The 23,563-nt window shown below is 35.8% G+C and overlaps 3 protein-coding genes across 3 annotated transcripts; 2 read left to right on the top strand and 1 right to left on the bottom strand.

The window, feature by feature from the left end:
- Window positions 1-10,183: 10,183 nt before the first annotated feature.
- Window positions 10,184-12,368, top strand: LOC115979804 (UPF0481 protein At3g47200-like). The gene has a single exon (XM_031101891.1). It carries the CDS (start codon window positions 10,330-10,332, stop codon window positions 11,728-11,730), a length of 1,401 nt encoding a protein of 466 aa, XP_030957751.1. The 5' UTR covers window positions 10,184-10,329; the 3' UTR covers window positions 11,731-12,368.
- Window positions 12,369-13,171: 803 nt separating this feature from the next.
- On the bottom strand, window positions 13,172-15,161 carry LOC115979931 (3-ketoacyl-CoA synthase 11-like). Its single transcript, XM_031102052.1, has one exon. The coding sequence runs from the start codon at window positions 14,936-14,938 to the stop codon at window positions 13,403-13,405; it is 1,536 nt and encodes a 511-aa protein (XP_030957912.1). The 5' UTR covers window positions 14,939-15,161; the 3' UTR covers window positions 13,172-13,402.
- A 6,960-nt stretch (window positions 15,162-22,121) lies between these two features.
- On the top strand, window positions 22,122-23,345 carry LOC115979947 (stress-response A/B barrel domain-containing protein At5g22580). The gene is made up of 2 exons (XM_031102074.1): window positions 22,122-22,305; window positions 22,928-23,345. The coding sequence occupies exons 1-2, from the start codon at window positions 22,187-22,189 to the stop codon at window positions 23,124-23,126; spliced, it is 318 nt and encodes a 105-aa protein (XP_030957934.1). The 5' UTR covers window positions 22,122-22,186; the 3' UTR covers window positions 23,127-23,345.
- The last annotated feature ends 218 nt before the right edge of the window (window positions 23,346-23,563 follow it).

The following is a 23,563-nucleotide window of genomic DNA, read 5'->3' on the forward strand; positions in this document are numbered from 1 at the left end:
CATTTTATCAACAATTTTGTTGCCTCATGAATGCTCTCAAATCCAACAAATCACATGACATGAGTGCCTGTTTTTAACTTTTTGAGGTGAGTATATGATTTTGGCACCTTCTAATTGAGGGGTTTGGCTTGTGTCCAATGGCCACTGGACACGTTAAGATACGGACACGTGTCTAGTCTTGGACACGTGTCCGCATTGCAACGTGTCCAGTGGCATTGGCCACTGGACACAAGCTCCACCCCTAATTGGGTATCTGAATGGACTTTCAAAGTATGAATGCTGCATTTTTTATATTGTCGTCACAACTGTGCTCAGCAATTAGTTGTGAAACACAAGGACGAAACAATAGTTCGTAGTACTCTGAAAAGAAGATGCACCTATATATATTTTTATTGGTATACTAGCTTCGCAGTTGGCATTGATTAAAAAAAAACTACAAACACATATTTCCATATATATTTTTCCATAGCTATCTGAAAGCTCAAATTTAGTGTGAAAATACTAATACTTGTGTAGACCCTCAATTTTAAATTACAGCTTAATTGTTTTTATTCTAACTTATCTAAGTACAGAACAAGAGTAAATGAAGCGTAATAAACTAGAACTACTCTAATGCATAAATATGAACAATAAACAATAAATGTAAAGTACAAAGAGTAAGGAAAAAGAGATGCAAACACAAGATAATATCAAGACGTGTTATCGAAGAGGAAACCGAATAACTCGACGAAAAACCTCTCTGTGACCCTCCAAGTTGAAATCGATCCACTAGTGAATAAGTTAGAGTACACGAATAACAAAAAAACCCTCCAAGTCTAGTCTACCCAATGTACTTAAGCCTTCCAATCTCCTGCTACCAATGGACTTCTCGGAGTCTTGTCTTCACTAGCTTTCTGGATCCTGCAATACTGCTCGATTGCATCCGCCAAGCCTCACCGACTTCTTTTGGCAAATCTCAAATGCTTCCCAAGTTCCAAAACAATCTCTACACTCTGAAAATGTGTGGGTTGTGTTTGGATACAAATCTCCTCTCAAGGTATAATAATGGGAAATGGAAGAAGAACAGATTGCAATAATTTCTCACTAAGGAATGAGTAGCTCTCTCTTTAAAAGGTGGGTGTGCTGTGTTATAGAAACCTATTTAGGGTTTTCTCTCTGAATAGCCTCCTGTTTACTTTTGTAGGTAATGAGGGTATATATTGTATGGGTGAAGGGTAAGAAAGTCACATTTAAAATCCTCCAAGTAGAGAGTTTCGCAGGTACCTCGCGAGATGACCTTTCTCGCGAAGTACTCACGAAATGTAACATGACACTTGACTCTTCAGCTTCCAGCATATGCTTCTCACATGGCCTTTTTGCGGGTTCCCTTACTCGCGAGCTTCTTGCAAGCTAGTCGCGAAATTGCACTAATCTTCATAGCATACTTGATTCTTCATCAACTTAATACTAAACCTAATACAATAAAATCCCACAAAGTACAAGGAAATAATTTAATGCAATTATAACACTTTTTGTCATAGAATAAAACCAACATAAAACATAGTAATAAATCAAAACTTTACACTATCATACATGACAGATTGTATGTAAGTGGTAGAAAAAAAATTATGAGTCTATATGATAGTGACAAACACCCACTCAAAATCTGCCTCGTACGACAATTGCAGCAAGTGTGTGTGATAATGGGTCGATGTTAGCATTATTGAAAATATTATGCAATTAACATGTGTGGAAAGAAATGTTATGAATTACATTCCATTCCGGCCAAAACGGACGGAATTTCTCGTACCGGTATATAATCCGGAACCGAAATACCCTTTGTTCCACCTTAGGTCAAAATCCGGCCAGTTCTAGGGCATTTCAGTCATTCCGGTGTGTTTCGGCAAATACCAGCCGAAACTAAAAATTCGGCTAGTATGTGTTTTGGGTTTCCTTCACAGTTCACACAGATCGAAGAAAAGAGAGAGAGAGAGAGAGAGAGAAATTCAAGTCATGGACACTCAAGTGCTGCCATTAAAACTCACTTCTTCAAGCTTAGGTCTCTGCCACTTCCAGAGAAAAAAGGTAAGAGTGTGAGACTTTTACAAGGCTTTGAATAAAAAAGCTTTGGAATGTAATATCTAGATATGTATGAGTCATGATCAATCCATATGAGATTTTTTTTTCCTCGTCCCTAGGTTTTCTCTGAAACCCTATACGGTGGAACTTTTTCACTTGCCTACAAGTGCCGTCATTTTCCCAGACTCTTTGGTGAAATCTGCTCCCCTCTTTGCTTTCCTTTCTACCTTTCCCATCTATTTCTCTCTATCATCTTTACTCTTTCCTCCATACCCTCCATCTATTTCTCTCAAACAACCCCCTTCTATTTCTCTAAAATAGCTTTATCTCTTTCTCCTTGCACTCTCCATGGATGACATTACTAAGAAGTGGGAAAAGCTTTCTTTGACCGATGTTAAGGCAATGAGTGTGCTCTTACAGATGGTGTGATAGACGATTCATTCGCATTAGTGGCCAAGTTTTTTACAAAACGAAAGATTAACCTCGAAGCAGTAGCAAGGACTTTTCGAAGTGCTTGGAAGTCTAATGGCGATTTTGAATTTAGGGACTTGGGAAATAACAAGGCCCTTATTGTTTTCACCAATGAAGTTGACATGAATAAGGTCTTATTGCAGAGCCCGTGGACTTTTGATAAGTATCTACTGGTTCTTCATAAGTTGGGTGAGAATGAATGTGTCGGTTCTGTTCGCTATGACAAAGCTTTTTTCTGGGTTCAGATCTCAAATCTACCAAGCCGACTCATGACGAAGGCAAATGGAGAACTCATTGGGAGCTCTTTGGGTGAGGTTGTCTCTGTGGATGCTCCTGAGGGTGGTCAGGCTTGGGGAACCAGTATGCGTGTGCGAGTGAAAATGGACATTACCCAGCCATTATGTCGGGGCAGAATGGTCCGGTTGGGTGGTTCGGACCGACACTAGGTGTCTTTTCAGTACGAGCGTCTTCGCATTTTCTGCTACTAGTGTGGCAAACTTGACCACGATGAAAAAGATTGTCGTATGTGGATTCAGAGCAATGGTTCTTTGAACAGAGATGCACAGTCATATGGTCCGTGGCTCCAAGCTAATTCTGACCGTTTACAAAAGCCGCAAGTTGTTCGGGTTAGTTGTCAAGATACTCACCAAGTCAACGACAGTACCAAAAGTCCTGAGAATCTATGTCGGACCGCGGCGGAGCATGTGGGTTAGTTGTCAAGATACTCACCAAGTCAACGACAGTACCAAAAGTCCTGAGAATCTATGCCGGACCGCGGCGGAGCATGTGGGGAGTACAGGGGATATGGTGCAGCCCAAGGTACTCTTAAATCCCAATATTTCTGTAACTAGTTCTCCACTTGTACATCATGTCCCTGAAGATCCAAAGTTCCCTTCAATTCAAAAAATTTCAGCCATTCAAATTGATTTTGAGGCGCATATAAGGGAGATTGATAGGGCGCTTGAGTGGAAAGTATCGGAGATGGTTGAAAAGGATAAGGAAATTTCTGATTCTATATCCCCACTTTCAAATGATGTTGACTCCAAGTCAAATGGGGCTGATATCACCCCTCTACATGGGCCTACTCTTGAAGTACCTCAAGGTGAGGTTAATAAGGTCCCTATTGCTTTTGTTATGGGTCCTGGAGATAATTTTACTTAGGTGGCTAATTCAAAAGGTGGGATTGTTCATATGCAGCCAAAAAAATCTGGGCAATATACTGAGGGCAAAGGTGGTTGCAAGGGTACAAAAGGAACTGGACTGAGACAAAAAAAAACAGAGGCATCTGAGGATATGGTGATGGAAATTCAAAAAGATGAGCCTAAGAGGAAATTTGAAGGCTGGACTAATTTTACGACATCAGGGGCAGAAAAGAAAATCAAGTTGGATGATGCTGTGTCTTTGGGGAAGGTGTTTAAGGATCAATTTGGATTGGCGGAGGTTGCTAGGCAACCCCGCCGGGCACAATGAATACTTTAAGTTGGAACTGTCAGGGGTTTGGGAACCCCCGTACAGTTAATGCACTAAAGAAATTAGTGCAAGCTGAAGCTCCCAGTTTGGTCTTCCTCATGGAAACCAAACTTCCTTTGAAATCCATGAAACGAATGTCCAACATTAAACACTCTCTGGGATTGACACAAGGTTTGGTAGTCCCAAGTGAGGGAAAGAGTGGTGGAATTGCACTGCTTTGGAAACCAAAGACTAATGTTCATATTCAATCTTTCTCTTGGTGGCATATCGATGCTGTCATTGATTCTGGGAGCTGTATTGGGAAGTGGCGTCTGACAGGTTTCTACGGCAACCCCGATACAGGTGGTAGGCCAGAGTCATGGGCTCGTCTTTCTCAACTTGCTACATTGAATAATCTCCCTTGGATGTGTGTGGGGGACTTCAATGAGATCCTTAGTGTTACGGAAAAGCAGGGTGGGTCGGATAGGCCGAGTAGGTAGATTGAAAATTTCTGGTGTTGTATCGATACTTGTGGGTTGAAAGATATTGGATATGTCGGTTCATGGTTTACGTGGAGTATGTTTAGAAGTGATTTGGGTTGGATATGGGAAAGACTTGATCGCGTGTTTGCAACAACAGAAGTGAACCACTTGCTTGATCTAGAGGAAAGGATGTGGAAACAAAGGTCTTGTAACCCCTAGCTGAAAGAAGGTGATAAAAATACAAGATTTTTTCATGCAAAGGCCTCTAGTCGAAAGCAACATAACACAATTATGGGTGTCATGGACAAAACCAATATATGGCAGGAAAATGAGGACAAGATTTCTGAGGTGATCATTGATTACTACCAGGAGCTGTTTACCACCTCCCAACCAGATATTACTCTGGAATTTCCTGATGCAATAAATCCGGGTGTGACCCCTCAAATGAACCATATGCTCACCAAAGAATTCAGTTCTATAGAGGTGAAAAAAGCCCTTGATCAGAATGTACCCTCTAAAATCTCCGGGTTCAGATGGTATGCCCCCTCTCTTTTATCAGTATTTTTGGCATGTTGTTAGGGATAGTGTTGTTAATTGTGTTATTAATTTTTTAAACATTGGTGTGGCACCTCCTAATTTTCATGATACACATATTGTTCGTATTCCTAAGGTAAAGAGCCCTACAAAGGTGTCAAAATATAGGCCCATTAGTCTATCTAATGTCATCTATAAATTGGCATCAAAGGTTCTCGCTAATAGACTTAAGACTCTTATTCCATCTCTTATCACTGAAAATCAATGTGCTTTTCTCTCAGAGAGGCTTATTACGAATAATGTGCTTGTTGCTTTTGAAATTATGAATTCTATTAGTCAAAAGAGAAGTGGGAAAACAAGAGTCATGGCTTTAAAACTTGATATGAGTAAGGCTTTTGATAGGATTGAATGGAGTTGCTTGGAAAAAATCATGACTAAGATGGGCTTTCAACCTAGGTGGATATCTATGGTTATGAGTTGTGTCACCTCTGTCACATATTCTATTCGTATAAATGGCGTTCCCTAAGGACGTATTACTCCAACTAGGGGTTTACGTCAAGGAGACCCTCTCTCTCCCTATTTGTTTCTTTTGTGTGCAGAAAGTCTTTCAGCCTTATTACACAGAGCTTCTAAGGCGGGCACCCTTCGAGGTCTCCAAGTTTGCAAGAGAAGCCCTCACATCACTCATCTTTTCTTTGCTGATGACAGCCTTCTCTTCTGTAATGCTACCTCTGAGGACTATGAAGAAATCCAAAGATTGTTGTTGGTCTATGAAAGAGCAACAGGGCAGCAAGTAAATAGACAAAAAACCTCGTCATTTTTTAGCCCCAATACAGCCATGGAGATCCAGGAAGATATTAAGCAAAGATTTGGGGTAGATATCATCCGTCAGCATGAGAAGTACCTGGGTTTGCCATTCTTAGTGGGTAGAAACAAGCATAATACATTCCAACAATTAAAGGAACGAGTGGCCAACAAACTTACTGGTTGGAAAGAAAATTTTTTGTCTATGGCAGGTAAGGAGGTGCTGATTAAGGCTGTTGTGCAAGCAATCCCAACACATACTGTGAGTTGCTTTCTACTATCAAAGTCCTTTTGTGATGACTTGAATAGTATGGTAAGCAAATTCTGGTGGGGGTAGAAAAATGATGAGCGTAAACTGGCTTGGATGAGATGGGAAAAGTTGTGTACTCCAAAAGCTTGTGGTGGTATAGGTTTCAGGGACCTATGATCTTTCAATCTTACCCTTCTAGCTAAGCAAGGGTGGCAGCTGCAACAACAATCAAACTCACTTTTCTATCGGGTTTTCAAAAGTAAGTACTTCCCTGACACTTCCTTTGTACAAGCTCAACAAGGCAGGAATCCGTCCTATGTTTGGCGAAGCATTCTAGCAGCACAGTCAATAATTAAGCATGGGATGCGTTGGCAAGTTGGAAATGGGGAGAATATCTGCATTTGGAAAGATAAATGGATCCTAAATCCATCCACCTATCAAGTTATCTCTCCTAGAACCTTGTTACCTAAGGATGCAACAATAAATGTTTTGATTGATGTAAACCATGGCGCTTAGAGATCTGATCTAGTAAGGGAGTTGTTCCTAAACTTTGAAGCAGATATTATCCTCAATATTCCTCTGAGCATTCATATGCTTAGGGATAAAGTGGTCTGGGCAGCAACACCAAATGGTAAGTTCATGGTGAAAAGTGCTTATAGGTTGGCTTTGGATATAAAAAGTGCAGAAAATGAAAGTACCTCAGGCCCTAGCGGACAATAGCAACTTTGGAGGTCCATTTGGAGTGCTGATATGCCCAATAAAATAAAGAACTTTACTTGGAGGGCTTGTCAGAATATTCTCCCTACAAAAGCTAATCTATTCCACAGGAAAGTGGTCAGTTCTGAGGTTTGTGAGCATTGTGACCAAGGTAGGGAGACAATAAGCCATGTTCTTCTGCACTAAGCTTTTGCTCAATCAATATGGGAAGCTTGCGGTCTGGTGGTGGATAGAAATTACACTTTTGAGGATATGATTTGGAAATGTAGGAATGGCTCTGGTCCAACAGTTTTTGAACTTGCTCACTTCATGGCCATCTCATGGAATTTATGGAACAACCGGAATAGGATTCGACATGGTGATGTGCCAAAATCTATGACAAATAGTGTTCCTGAAGCTTCTCGGCTAATAGCAGAATTTCAGGCTGTTCAAGATCGCCCCAAACTGCCTACAATCCCTCTCCATGCTAGGTGGAAACCCCCATGCCTAGTATGTATAAAGCAAATGTTGATGGAGCTGTGTTCAAGGAGCAACTTACTACTGGTTTGGGTGTGATTATTCGTGATGCTGATAGTCAAGTTGTTGGTGCCTTAAGTCAGCAGATATATGCTCCATTAGGTGCTCTTGAAGCTGAAGTTAAGGCGATGGAAGCTGCTGTGATGTTTGCAAGGGATGTTGGAATTCAAGAGATTATTTTCGAAGGGGACTCACTACAAGTATACAATTTTCTTAAAGGAGGCTCCTTAATCCCACTTGCTGTTGCTAACGTGTTGAAAGGCATTCTCTATCATCTTCAAGCTTTTCGTTCTTTTGATTTTTCTCACATAAAAAGGGTAGGCAATAGGCCAGCCCATCTTCTAGCTCATCATGCTAAGTCTGTAGTTGATTTTGAGGCATGGGTTGAAGAAACCCTCAGCTTTTTAGAAGCTGCTTTGGCCTCTGATGTAGCTGCTTGTAGCACTTAAGTTTTATTAATGTTATGCAGTAATATTCCCAATCAAAAAAAAAAAACCAAATTTGAATTTTTTTTTTTTAAATAACCAATCTAATTCCCTTTATTATGAATTTCTTTTTAAACCACTATATTAAATGCATTCATTTATTTTGTATCACTTGGCTCTATAATAGTAATTAGTAAATATTTATTTTATTAATGACTAGATAATAATACTAATTTATATATATATATATATAAATTAGTATTAGTTTAAAGATTACATATTAGTTTAAATATGTACTTATAAGTTATAACTTTAAAATCCTTTTTACCAACAAAGAAAAAACCTTTAAAACCCTTAATAATTCATATGGTTTTTTTTATATCAATAATACATATATTTATTTATGGCAGAAATCACATTTTCGTCCCTACATTTTCAAGCAATTCTCACTTTAGTCCCTAAATTTTATTTTCACCACTTTTAGTCCCTATCCTGAAAAATGCTTTTCATTTTGGTCCCTGCCGTTACATCAGAAACGGAAAATGCACACGTGACAAACGGAGTGCACTGTTGGCCCACTCAAAGCTGACGTGACCATTAAAATAATAATAAAAAATGTCACGTCAACATCTAAATTAAAAAAATTAATTTATTAATTTTAATTAAATTAAAAAAAACAGAATTAAAAACTAAAAATCATATAAATTGAGATCTAAGTGTGTCTTGAATAAGAACAACAAGAACACAAACACATATCCAAGAACACAAACCCAGAAATTTATAAAAAATAAAAATAAAAATAAATAAAAAACCAGTAAATCTTTGTCCCTGAGAAACTTTCTCCTATCCCTCAGATTTGAAAATTTTCGTTTCCTTCTTCCGATTTTGCCCTCCGAAATTCCGGCCGAAATGAACGACTTCGAGGGCCTATTAGCCTCCGATTTCGGCTTCAAACCCCAAGGCAAATCGGCTCCGATGGCCGGTTCCAAATCCACCTCCACCGTCGGAGGATCATCAACGCATCCTCGCTCCTCCTCCAATTCCTTCGAAGATCGCGATTCTCTCTTCACCACCGCCAACCCACAGCAGAAATCCCAAGATTTCGGTTCCAGATTCGGCGATCTCTTCGGCTCCACTCGCTACGTCTCCTCCACCTGTCTACGACAAGCCGGTTTACGATGATGACATTTTTGACGGCATCCTCGGGCTCAAGAGCTCGGCGGCTAACGTGAAGTACGAAGACGTTTTCACATCGGTTGTAGTTTTATCACCGTCGAAACAGAGCGGTAGTGGGATTGGGAGTGGGAGCGATGCATTTGACAATCTTCTAGGGGGGTTCGAGAACGTGGATTGCTCTTACAATCTCAGTCCTGAAGAGCTTTGCACCAAGATATCGCTCTGTGATTAAAACCTAGATCTTTCATCTTCTTAGTTTGCTAACGTTAGATCTTTCATCTTGTGTTTTCTTGGAACCAAGCAAAGCAGAAAGTTTCTCAGGGACAAAGATTTTTTTTTTTAATTTCTGGGTTTGAGTTCTTGAATCTGGGTTTGTGTTCTTGTTTAAGATACACTTAGATCATAATTTTTAGTTTTTAATTTTTTTATTTAGTTAAAATTAATAAATTAATTTTTTTTAATTTAGATGCTGACGTGGTATTTTTTATTATTATTTTAATGACCACATCAGTTTTTAGTGTGTCAACAGTGTACTCTATTTGTCACGTGTGTATTTTCCGTCTCTGATGTAACGATAAGGACCAAAACGAGAAGCGTTTTTTAGGATAGAGACTAAAAGCGATGAAAATAAAATTTAGAGACTAAAGTGGGAATCGTCTGAAAATGTAAGGACGAAAATGTGATTTTCGCCTTTATTTATTTATTTATTTATAAAAATTGCTGTAAACTGAAACAGCATGCAATGGTACGCCGAAATAGACCAGTACCGAAATATTTCGTTCTAATAAACAAACCGAAACGGATTTCGAAATTATGTATAGGGTGAGTTTGGTTCAGCTTTTTGTAAAAGTGCATAATGAAAAAGTAGAGTTCTGTTAAAAGTGCATAATAAAAAAGTGGAATTTCAAAAAACTGAGTATTTAGTAAAAGCTGTTAAAAAGTGCATAATGAAAATGCTGAGTGTTTAGTCAGTACTTATAAAAGTAGCAGTTTGAGGAATAAATTACCAAAAAGGACAATGTGTATATAAGGGAATTTATTTCATACTTTTTTTTTTATGTGAGTTTGTTTCATACTTAAATCAACTACTTTATTATACTTAAATCAATTTTTCTCTTTCTAAAAAAATTATTTTTTCTCACCAATATTAGCTAATAAGTCGTTATCATACTTAAATCAATAGTGTCTTTTATTTTTGCATAAGTCGTTATCACCTCACGCAACAATATTAATCTAATATACATTAAAGACTACTAATTTTTAAGTGAAGGTTTTCCTCCTTCCTAGCTGTAGATCCAAGATTCCATAGCATCTGCCATCTATAATGTCTCAATATATAATTTTTTACTCAATTTAATAATTTTAATGTCTCAATCTCTTTTTTTTAAAAATTCGTTAGTGTTTATCTGGAATGTATTGAAAAACAGTTGAGGAAAACTAGAATCAAATGGAGAAAGAGATGGAAGTCCTTAGCAACCAAAACCTGGAGGAAAAAGAAGCAAATTTTCATGCTATCAGAATCATGGAGGGGGAAAGCAATTGGTCAACTTTGATGGAAAAGAAACGCAAGCAAAAGCCAAGGCTGCTAAGGAAATCAGCAGGTAATATTTCTTGTTGCATATTTAGAGTCCCTCAAAGTCTTGTGGAAATCAATAAGAAAGCCTACCAACCACATATAGTTTCAATTGGCCCTTACCACCATGGAAAAGATCACCTCAAGATGATCCAAGAGCACAAATGGAGACTTCTTGACACTCTAATTGCTCGAACCGAAAATCAAGGTGTATGCCTTGATGACTATTTCAAAGCCATAGCATCAAAAGAGGAAAGCATTAGAGAGTGTTATTCAGAGGCAATTGATCTCAACAGCAATGAATTTGTTGAGATGATGGTACTTGATGGGTGTTTTATTGTTGAAATTTTATGCATAGTTGGAAAAATAATACAGAATGATCCCAAAGATCCTATCTTTAATATGTTATGGGTGTTTCCTTTTCTCATGAGAGATCTTCTAAGGCTTGAGAATCAAATTCCATTCTTTGTTCTTCAAACTTTGTTTGATATGTATATGACATCTTTAGATAAAGAAGGTCCTTCCTTGGCACAGCTTGCCTTGGATTCATTCGACTATGTCATAGAAAGACCAACTGAAGTGATAAAGAGGTATTACAATGTTCAAGCACTTCATTTGCTTGATTTATTTCGCTTAAGTTTCATACCCCAATCTAAAGGCTCAAATGAAAAAAATTATTTGCGCGATGGAATGAAAGATTCTGTTTCTACAACCATTCCATCAGCTCAGAGGCTTCATGTAGCAGGTATTAAATTCAAGCCCAGGAAGAGTGACAGCATCAGCTTGTTAGACATTAAATTTGATAATGGGGTGCTAGAAATTCCACACTTAGCTATAGATGACTCTATCAGTTCATTTTTTCTCAATTGTGTAGCTTTTGAACAATGTTACAGTGATTGCTCAAAACACATAACGAGCTACACTACATTCATGTCTTGCCTCATCAGGAAACCAAGTGATGTTGGGTTTCTAAGTGATCAAAATGTTATCGAGAACGATTTTGGAACAGACAAGGAAGTTGTTCGTTTCTTTAGTAACATTAGCAAAGACGTGCCCTTTGATTTCCAACAAAGCTATTTGTTCAAGTTGTTTGAGGATGTGAATGAGCATTGTAGGAGCAAATGGCATGTAAGATGGGCGGACTTCAAATACACCTATTTTAATACTCCTTGGTCTTTCATATCAGCCTTAGCTGCCACATTGCTGCTAGTCCTCACCATGATTCAGGCTTTCTTCGCTATCTATGCATATGTCCTTCCCCCTCCCCCTCATTGATGTTTTTCTCTTACATCATTTCAAGACTTTTTTCTCTCTCTATTTATCGCTTTGGGTTTTCACCTCTTGCACTTCTGCTCCTTTATATATACTTGCCCATAGCCCTTCACATCATCCCAACTCAAATACACATGTAATTCTGCAAACCAAGAAGGATGTCACTTAGCTTCAACCCATCAACTACACCTGTCTAACCCATCATGCCATCCCATCTCATCCTAACCCGTATGAGGTTACTACAACCACAAAGAGGTCTTATTGTTTTGATTTTGAGAGACATCAACTTGTGTTTTTGATGTGGAGGTCAAAGGTCATCATGGGTTTTGTGAGGGTTGTGATTGAATATGGGTCTTTGGTTGTTTGAGATTTTTGATGTCAGAGTTTTGTGCTAGATTTACGATAATGTGTGACTGGTTTTTTGCCAAAGGGATGAAGCCGCGAAGAACCTTTTATGGACTTTTGGAGTTTTGATTTGATGGGTATGTCATTGTGGCAACATGTATATTGTTCTATCAACCTTCATCACTTATTCCATGGTTTTTTTTATACATATTCTTTGTCAGTCTTTTCTATTTTTTACCTTTTCTTTTATAGTAATGTATCATATTGCACATGCATAAATGGGGAAAAAAATCTTTATTGGCCTGAATATTAGAATTTTTTTTGAAATTTTGAATGTGAGGTTTATAATTTAATAGATTTGAGAAAAAAATTGTTATTAGTTAACATAAAGCTATTTTATATGAAATTTAAAAACATGTGAGATCTTTTAGAAGTTTTTCTTTATGATAGTAGGACATGATCTTTTGGGAGATTGCTTCAATTTTCACAATAGTAGGACATGATTGTGTTTTGTGCCTTTAATTCTTATAAAGTCTATTGTTCCTCTAAATTTTATTTTGTTAGTTTAAATAGCAAATTTTTTAATATTAGTAAAGCAAATCCAATCAATAGTCGGAAACCACTTCTAGAGATAATTAAAAATAAAAATAAATATTTATAAATATTAATTAAGATGATCGAGCTTCAAAACATATATTCCAATTGCTTTTTAGTTCTCCCTATTCGGAATCAATGGTTCCTCCCTTTCATCTTTGTGACTTTAATATAATTTTTTTTTTTTTAACAAATGGCAACATTTTATTCGTCAGGGGACTACTAGACACAATTGACATGGCCCACCAATTGTACTAGATAATTTCTCCCACAATTGAAAGTTACTTTCTTACCTCACAAGAAATGGGGAAATATACTGATTAACAGCTTCTAAGTTACCATCGTTTGAAAAGCGAATCAATTAGCATTGATTTTGCCAACTCATAAGATGTATATGATGCATCTTTGAGATATTATATATAGAGTAAATATATTACAGATTATATGATTGTGGGATAAATATTGCCGAATGTTTTGAACCTTATAAATGAACCTTGAACCCAACTGTTGCCTCCTTTAAGTAAAGAAATTTCACCTCTTGGCCAAATAACCAAAACATAATTAGCCCCATGAACATAATTCACCCAATAAATATATTCAAATGTACTCCATGAGAAGCAGGAATGAATCCAACACCTCAGTTAATGAAGAAAAAATTTTAAAAATTTCACCATTTGTGAAAGCCAGCACCAAGTGCCAAAATATAACTTTCCAACATCTAACATTTTTCTTTCTATTAGATTGCCGATACCTTTGGAACATCCACGGGGAAGCTATGAATTTCATCCATCCAAGGGTTCTTCTCCTTTGCTGGGTTTATGGTCCTTAGAGCCTTCCAAACAGCACTGTTACACTTAAACCCAGAACCGAAAGCAATTTGCCATGTCCTATCTCCCTTCTTCATTCTCCCCTTTGCTTCTGTATAAGCCAATTCATACCACAGAGAACTGCTTGATGTGTTGCCAAATCGGTGAAGTGTCATCCTTGACGGCTCCATATGCCAATCAGATAGTTGCAAGTTCTTCTCCAGTTCATCCAAAACAGCCCTACCTCCCGCATGAATGCAGAAATGCTCAAAAGCAAGTTTAAAATCTGGAATATAAGGCTTGACCTTCATCTTGAGTAGTTTTTTCCCAATCAATGTGGCAAAGAATAGCAGCTGTTCTGACATTGGAAGAACAAGAGGCCCCAAAGTGGTAATGTTGGTCTTTAGAGCATTACCAGCAACTGCCATAAGATCCTTAGACAAAGTGACACCAACTTTCCCTGTGGAGTCTTCTTCTTGGGTGATGCAGCCAAAGCACTTGTCATCTGCACCCTTGTGGGTACGGACGGCATGTACCAATTGGTATTTGGATCTTCTTCTATCAGAGCTTTTGTTAGAAAGCAGTATTGCTGCTCCCCCCATTCGGAATAAGCAATTTGAAATGAGCTTTGATCTGTCATTTCCAAAATACCAATTCAATGTGATATTCTCCATGCTGACGACCAATGCATAGGAGTTGGGATAGACCTGAAGAAGATCTTTAGCAAGTGCAATTGAAATAAGACCTGCACTGCAACCCATCCCACCTAGATTGTAGCTAACTATGTTTCCCCGAAGCTTGTAGTGATTGATAATCATGGCAGAAAGAGATGGGGTTGGATTGAACAAGCTGCAATTCACAACCAAAATGCCAATGTCTTTGGTCTTGACAGTAGTCTTGGCAAAAAGCTCATCAATAGCACCATACATCACATCCTCAGCTTCTTTTATAGCTTCTTTCATGGATAGATTTGGAGGAATATTCAAAACAGCCTCTGGCAGGTAAGTAGAATCACCAAGGCCAGATCTCTCGAGGATCTTGCGCTGGAACGCAAGATTCTCCTCTGTAAATGTACCAGTCAGCCAAGATTGATCAACAAACATCCTTTTAGTGCATTTTCGAGACTCTTCAGGCTTATAGCAGGAGAAATTGACAAGGTATACGGGACTAGGACGAGTGACAAAGTACACAGTGGATAAGAAAACAAGGAGAGCTGAGCATACGATCGCAGAGATTAGATTGTATTGGAGATGCTCCCAAAGATCATAAAGATCCTGTAATGAAAATGTCGAGAGCTGCACAGCAATTATGAATACAAGAGGGGTGATGAAGACATACATTCCATGGGTGATGAGGTGATGGTAACCAAGCTTCACATATTTTAGTTTAACCGATTTTTTGAAATCAGGGAGGTTTCGCGATGATGATTGCGAGATCAAGGGGGTGTTTGGTTTAGGCTCTGTCATTTTTTCCTATCAAATATTCAACAATTGGGTGAGATCAAATACCAGGAAAAGAAAATTCATAATTACAATCAATTCTATGCACACATTATATATGAACATCCCAAAAGAAGATCAGAATTATACAAAGAAAGTTCCAAGACACTTGATCAGTCTTTCAATGGTGAATTTGATCAGAAATGGTAGTTAAATTTTTGAATTTAGGGTTCTAAATGAGTTTCTAATAAGTGGGTCCTCTCTGAAAAATCTAAATTTACAAAATTGAAATACATAATTTCTTGTTTTTTTTTTTTTTAATCATTTTTATTATTGCAAAATCCATCATTTCAAAATTAAAATGCATAATCAAACTAAGCTATCAATCATCAATCCCAAATCAGAATTCTACCTCAAAAAATAGATTTTGTACACATCTATCGAAACCAAAAGCAGAAAAAGACGTAACAAAATAAACCCAAATCAAAATTCACTTCAAAGACCAGAATTTCAACAATCTGAACAAGTTAATAGCAAAAAAAATACATTAAAAAAAGAAGAAGGAAAACTCCAAAAAAATTAAACTAAAATTTCATGCATACAAGGATAGAAATAGCAAAATCAAAAAAAAGCCATGTCGAAAAAACTGACCTTTAACGTCGAATCCCACCGGACAAAAAAAAAAAAAAAATTTACGAGACCCTTAGAGAGAGAGAGAGAGAGATTAAATTAAATGGTAATTTTTGCAAAAAAAGTTATATGTTTAATAAAACTAAACTTTAAATAATTGGATGTTGAAGTTGTGAGAGGTCACAGGTGTATACAGTTGGAGAAGAAGATAATGCCAAAAGAAAAGCCGTTGATAGTTAGAATTTTATTACAAGCCGTTAGAAGAAAGCCGCGAAGCCAACGGTTTTTTTTTTTTTCTTTTTCTTTTTTTTAATCTTTATTCACAACACACTTTGGCAAGAAGATGTTATTTGCTGATATAAATGGACAAAAAGGTAATTTAAATTGTGAATTCAAATTATAACTAATAACAACTTACTAGAAAAATTTAGGTACAATACTTAGGTGATGTTCTTTAGGTTTTCCTCTTAAAATTCAGTCATGTGGTTTTTTTCTCATAAGATGGAAGTATATATTTAATTAAATACTGTCACATGACTAAATTTTAAGATGAGAACTTAAGAAATAATGCCTAAATACTTTACCTAAATTTTGCTCACAACTTACCAACAATGATTTGTTATAAAAGTGTTATAAAAATATTGTGAAATGTGTCCGGTCCTTGTGGGAAATCAAGCAACTGTGCTTTGCTTTGCCAATTGCCAAATTAATACTATCACCCATGTAATTAGACAAAGTCTAGAAACATAACAGATTTGACGTTTGTTGATATAGTAGACTATTAGTAGTAGGTAAAAAATTAATGTTAGTACTTAGTGGTGAACCCAAAAAGGAACTAGTAATTTTTTTTTTAATTTAAAATAGAATTCTACTCTAGTCTAATTTATATGTATGCGTATACAAACTTATAACCTAACTTATATAAAAAATGTTATCAAATTTTTTGTTTACAAAGCATTGCTTAGGTAAACTATATTTTCTACATTTTGTTCTCAAAAAAATATATATACACTAATTTCTATATTTGGCAGCTTAGAAGTATTTTTCATTTGAAAAAATAATAATAATAATCCCAGTGCTCTAACTGAAGTGTGTTTGTCATCTCTAGTCAAATTCGAGACACAAAAAAAAAAATGTTTTGAATAATGTATTTTACTTCATTCTATAATTTTTTTTTTTTTTTTAAAAAAACTCTCACTCTCTCTTTTAATTTACTTTTTCCTCTCAACATTTTATTTCTTTTCCCTTCTTCTTCCAAATATCTCTCTCTCCTAGCTTCATGATGGCGTATCTTCAAGTACACCTTGATTTAAAAATCATAGAGTCGCTATTAGCTCTCGGGGTGCAAGGGTGTCATCGACGCTTATGTGGGTTGGGCCTATCCAATTCTGATAGTATTTAATTATTTTTTTCGTTCAGACTTCAGAACAATGTGTCTATTGTTGTGTTCTGTTTCTAGAACAGTTTAAATATTCACTTTCTTTTTTTGGGGTAGAAAGGAACTTTCATTAAAAACTAAGGAACAAAGTTACAAAACGGAACACAGCGCTCATAGGACACCCCTGCAGAGTCCAAACTAAGTAACAAGGACACCTCTGCCGGAGGGTCTAAAAACACAACAAAATCTTGGGGGAGTAAAGCTTCCCTTCTAGCGAGGGCATCAGCGCATTTATTAGCCTCACGATAGCAATGCTGGATTTGAACCATTGGGATATCCCTCAGCCCAGTTTTACAGTCGCTAACTAATGCACGTATACAGTTTGGGTGACCTTCCTCCTTTTGTAACAAGTCTACAATAAGTTTCGCATCAAGTTCAAATATCACAGTAGGAAGCTTTAAGGAGATACACAGTTTGATGCCGTCCCTTAGCACCCACAGCTCCGCCGCCACGCTGGTTATGCATTCGATGGCTCTAGCGTAGCCTTTGACCCACTCTCCCTTATCGTCTCGAATCAAACCTCCACCTCTCGCTCGCCCGGAATTGCCAAGCGACGAGCCATCTGTATTCACCTTGAACACATTTGAACAGTTGTCATTCTATCTATAAATATTTTGTCACTCATTCATTTCAATTACTTTTTCCATTTCATCTTTTCATGCATTAGAGTCTGTCAAAGAGAGAAAAAAACGTAGTTTTTTTAATTATCTAGAGGGATTAGGCACTACAAGACTATGCCCTTTGATGATGTACATAACCGTTGAATTGCATTAAATAACATTGCCAACAAATTAAAAAATTAATGATTGAGGCATTCTTTTTGCTTGAACAACGTAATAAATAAGAAAATTTTAATATTAAAATAATAAAACACATGTCAAGATAATCTGGTTAAAGTAGAGTTAAAAAAAATATATTTAAAATAATAGATATGTATGAGTGTTAAGAAGTATACATGCCCACGTTCTAATACGGTTTTATTTAGATATAATATATTTTTATTTTTTTGTTGAATATTTTGTTCATTTTTCATAGTTGTTTATTTTATTTTTATTTTTTTAAGAAATAAACACACACACAAACACAAACACACAAGGGAGAAAAAATAATGTTCTCACACAAAAGGCACACCATGAATTCCATTCAAAAGGCATGGTCGCAAATTTTAAGGGAGGAAGCAAAAAGTCATACTACACAAAATATACTCTCTTAATCAATTTGAAACAATTACCCTCTTTCATTAACATTTTTTTAGAGATAAAAATACACACACACACAAGGAAAAGAGGATGAGATTTTAATACAAATGTATACCACAAACTCCACTTAAAAGTCATAATAACCTGAAGGAAAAGTGTATTAAATTATACCATATATAATACAATCTCTAATATAATGCGAGACAATCACATAACATAACAAATTATACTATTTTGTATAATAGTATTAACACCAAAAAGAATGTCATCCTATTAACTCATTAACATCTCACTCCAATGACATTTGGGCCAATAAGTATGGGTTGGTGGAAGAGACTGTGAGAGTTTAAATCCTCGATCTCAAACATACATGAGTATATTTCCTAGAAAAAAAAAATTACCAAGAGATTTTTTTTTTTTTTAATAAAGAAATTTATTGTAAAGGCCGAAAAGGGAAGAGAAATTTGGGCCTTTTAATATTTCGACCATCAGAACACCGAGAGAATCTTCTCATCAGAACACCGAGAGAATCTTCTCCAAGTAGAGCCCAAGAAATTCTTAGATCAAATAACATTGTAATTTACCATTCGGGCCTAGAATCACAAGCATGTGATCATGCTAGCATAATAGACACCTCTCTCTCTCTCTCTCTCTCTCTCTCTCTCTCTCTCTCTCTCATACGCTTTAAGGTCAATAAAAAATATATGGTCATCTTTATGGATCTCTCTATAATTTTTCATTAGGCATCTAATTAAGAAAATAGTTTCCACGATAGATTATTCTAGCATAAATTCAAATTGGTTTTGTGATATCGTAGTTTCATTTCTTAAACTAGTTCAATCAATCACTCCGTATAGTAGATGTAATTGTTTGGTTTGATGGTTTCAAAACTTTTTGATAAGTCTGTTTTATGGGGATCCATTATTTTGTTTTATGGATCTCACAAGTACCCTTTTTTTTATAGAAAGGATCTCATAAAGTACTTAAATGTAAATAATAAATTTTGGTCATACGTATGTGTATGTGAGCTTGGTTATATATATATATATATATATATATGTATGTATGTATATATATAGCCTAAAACTACAACCTTACTCAGTAAAATAAACATTATTACATATTTTGAAATTTTAACTATTGAATTGCGATTTTAATACATATGTCAAATTTTATGTCAATCGAATATTATTTACTATATGATTTATAAAATTATATTTTATCCATAATTTAAAAATACAAAAACTTGCAATTTAAAAAATTTATTAATAACATAACTATTGATTTTTAATTTTCTAGAAATTTTGCAAGTATGGAGATAAGAAAAAGATTTCATCTAATAATAGATTCATCAAAATTCACTTCTAATAAAAAGATATTGAATAAAGTTATAACCTAAGGTTATAACTAAAATTTGTTCATTTTTTAATAACTTAACAGTTGAGGGAAGAAAATTTTAAATCTTAAACGTCTCTGCTAGAAACACGAGAAAGTGTCAATTAAATTATATTACTTTTTTATTACGTGAGCTTAATTATTAAAGTACTTCTTTTGTATAAGAAAATAAATTATATTATATTATACACATGCATGCATTTTTGAGGTTAATGTCATTCAAAAGAATTTTATATTTTGTTAGTTATTGGAATCATTGGTGAGTGGTGACTGATTCTCTGAAACGCCAAAATAATTGAGGTAAACTTGTTGGTTAAAGTGTCAGCATAGTGATAGTGTACACTGTCTGCACTCAATTGTCCTAAACCTACCCTTTGCTTTCGGTCCAAAATCCATAGAGAGCGGCCAGTGCTGCTGGTACAGTCCCTACTGAAGAGGGTAGATGGATTATGGGATTGACATATAGTAATATAGTAGGGCATTACTTCTTTCATGCACGAGGGGATTGCTGATTCTGTCGGCAATGCAAAAAAGGGTAGGGTCGGTGGGGTGAAAACATAGAAGGGAAAAAAGTTTCACCCCAGTTACTTGGTAAACTTAAATGATTGTGAAAGTGGCCCATATCATGGTTACTCATCTTAATTAGATAAGGACTATAAGGTCTATAATAAGTTGCAGATTTTTTGTTTTTATAGATTGGACAGAATTTCTATCAATAGTGTTTGCTCCACTATGATTGTTTTTTTTTTTTTTTATCATTAGTTCAAGACACTAATTGATTTTTGGTATAGATGGAGTTCAAAACTCATATTTTTTATTCGACAATAATGTACTTTACTAGTTGAACTAATTAAAATTTACATAAGTTGCAACTAAACTAAATGAATTAAGATTTGAACAGACACTTATTATGGGAATAGAAGAAAATTAATTGAATATGGGTGAAAAAAGTTTTAATCAAGTTTACCAACTTTGATTTACAATTTGCTCAAATTGTAAAAATTCATTAATCGCAACTGACTTACAAAGGCTTTTTTTTTTTTTTTTTTTAAAGAATTCATAAGGCAGCTAATAACATGAATAAATAATTTTAAATTTTTGGCAAGCATTTGGCTTGATAAGTATTATACTAAAAAACCACTTCTTGTGATGCTTTTAGTCGAATTGCATCAGTTTCACTAGATGGAAAAATAGCTTTGGCCTAAGTTCCAAAAAACTGTTTTGCGGAAACGTTTATAGTTTTGATGATTTACTGCTTTTAGAAGAAAAAGAAGATCCAAAATAGTAATTTTAGTGAAAGTGTCAATAGCAAAAATGGAATTTAAGAGTACATCAGTTTTCCATAATTGAATTGTAAGTAACAGAGATTTGCAGTGGAAATTTAACAATTGGTTTTTTTTGCATATCTCTCTTGGCCTAAAATGTACTATCAAACAGGAGGTTCAAGATTGTTCTACGTTGTTCAGACCCAGCCTACACGCAGACTAGCAATTCAAACCTGTTCTAAATTCCAGTTTGTGTATAACCCATGAACAAAACATTTCTTCGACTGTTTTGCACACTACTAGAGTAATACAAACATAACCCACAATCTAAGAGCCTCATAACACTTTGTAAATACTACGAGAAAACTCTTGAATGTTACTCTTAAGCTGAGGTATATAAAGGGACATGTCCATTTTGGGTGTCCTATATTCTTCTCAATTTTTAACATGAACACATCCCTTCTATTTCACTAGAAATTGAGAGAGTTTTAATGTTTAGGGATGAAATTGAGCTTAGTTTTTTTTTTCTGGGAACACATCCCTTCTATATTCTTCTCAGTTTTTTTTTTCTTTTCTTTTTTTTGCAAAACCTAAAAGTCTCTAATTGAGAGAGTTTTTATTAAACAAATTCACTCAAAAGTCTTGCTGCAAATTGGGTGATTGAAATTCGTGCATCACAATGTGAACTACGCTCTAAACTACTCTTTTGCACCAGAAGATTATATAAAGTTTACAAATTTTCTGACGTGGTTCCACCTCTGATGCCATAGTTAAGATTCCTCGAAGATAAGAAGTAATATGCCAACCATGATTAAAAGTCCAATAATATATCTTGAAGCACATGGCAAGGACATAGAGAAAGGGCCAGCAATAAGCATTGCGTTAATTCTAGATATCAGAGGATAAAAAAAAGGTAATGAAAAGAATAAATAAGGGTCTGTCAAGTAATGATCATGCCCATTTAAATAAGGCCAGTAGAAAATTCGAACTTCAAGAAAAAAAATCGACATCAGGGACCCCATTCATGTGCCAAAACTAAGGCTACGACAATGGCATTAGACAATTTAGATGTGAAGTTAAGCGAAGAAGTTGCTGACTAGTGCGTTTATAGCCCCATGAAGTTGTACCTTTCCAAATATTGAGTAATAGATACTGTCCAAGAAAGGAGGGGCTGGCTCCCTTAGTGATTGATTGCTGCCAACACGAATGGTAAAATGTGTCATGGGTTGTGACAGTAGACAGATAAGACTGTGGAAGTTGACACTCAAATAATGAGTACGTTATGTGTATATATAAACTGAACTTGGGGCTAACCTTTTGGTTCAGGGGTGCTTAAGGTGCAGCAAACATGGGGGATTTTAAGCACTTGGTGATTGCTAAGTTCAATGAAGGTGTGGTGGTGGAGGAGGTTTTGAAAGGGATGGAGAAGTTGGTTTCTGATATCGATGCTGTCAAGTCCTTCGAATGGTAAACCTTTTCTCTTCTTATTAATTTCTTTCTTTATCGAGGTTCCAGTGATAGTCCAATGATATTAACACCCTTTGTAGTTCTTGTGTTCGAGGTTCAAATCCCACCTCTCCCTATTTACCTAGCAAAAATAATCTTCTTTCATGCTAGTCATGATAGAGCTTCAATATACTTGTAATAAGATTTTTATTTATTTTTTTATTTTTTTATTTTTTTGGATAATCTTCTATTGACATTAAACAAGGGAAACAGGAGGATAGTCCAACATGTCTTTTTATTTCAATATCGACAATCTGCCTGCAGAACTTGTAATAATTTGTAACATTGTTGGCAAGATAGGGAAGAAATTATTGAATCTTGAACAGGAACATGCTTAAACCCTCTCTTTTCGATTAACCAAAAAAAAGTTAAGAATGAGAGAATAGAAGAAATATTTGGCCTTGTAGTAACTAATATTTGATTGAAAAAAAACACTATATACACACCCTTTACACCAAGTTACAGTTTAGAAGAAGCTTGAGTCCTTGAGCCTCTAAGCCATATTTTGGACATCCATTTGATTTTTTGTTGATTTCATTTAGTAGTAATATCATTAAGACCACCAGAACCATATTCTTAACAGGGGGCAAGACATTGAAAGCCAAGAGATGCTAAGACAGGGCTTCACTCATGCCTTCTTGATGACATTCAACAAGAAGGAGGACTTCACTGCATTTGTCAGTCATCCTAACCATGTTGAGTTCTCTGCAACATTTTCAGCAGCTATTGAGAAGATTGTGCTGCTTGATTTCCCAGCTGTTCTTGCCAAGGCACCGAAATGATCATCTAGAAAAACCATTGTAAACAATAATTAAGGCACCCCATGAAATAGTACTTGTAATGTATGTGCTTATTTATGTCTGCATCTATATGTGTTTGCTAGGATGATTAATTATGGGTTACTCAGAATGACCACGTTTTCCAGCTTGTACTATGAATCTGTGTTACAGTTGTATTGCAATTTCAAAAGTAGACAAGTAACGTCATTGTTGGATTTGGTACCCTTTCAGACTCAAGTCCTTTCTTAATTACTAATCTCAACATGGGGTCCTAATTAAAAAACGATAAACCTGCTTTTTGACTTTGTTGCCTCAAATTAGCTATTGTTTAGTTGTTACCGATAACACAAGAAAAGCTTAGCCAAATCGAGGTCCCACCTTAACCGCTATGTCTGCCACTATATTTCTTCTTCACTATCACTGAGTGATTCACAATTATG

This window comes from Quercus lobata, chromosome 1, assembly GCF_001633185.2.
Source record: "Quercus lobata isolate SW786 chromosome 1, ValleyOak3.0 Primary Assembly, whole genome shotgun sequence".
In the NCBI taxonomy this organism is placed as follows: Eukaryota; Viridiplantae; Streptophyta; class Magnoliopsida; order Fagales; family Fagaceae; genus Quercus; species Quercus lobata.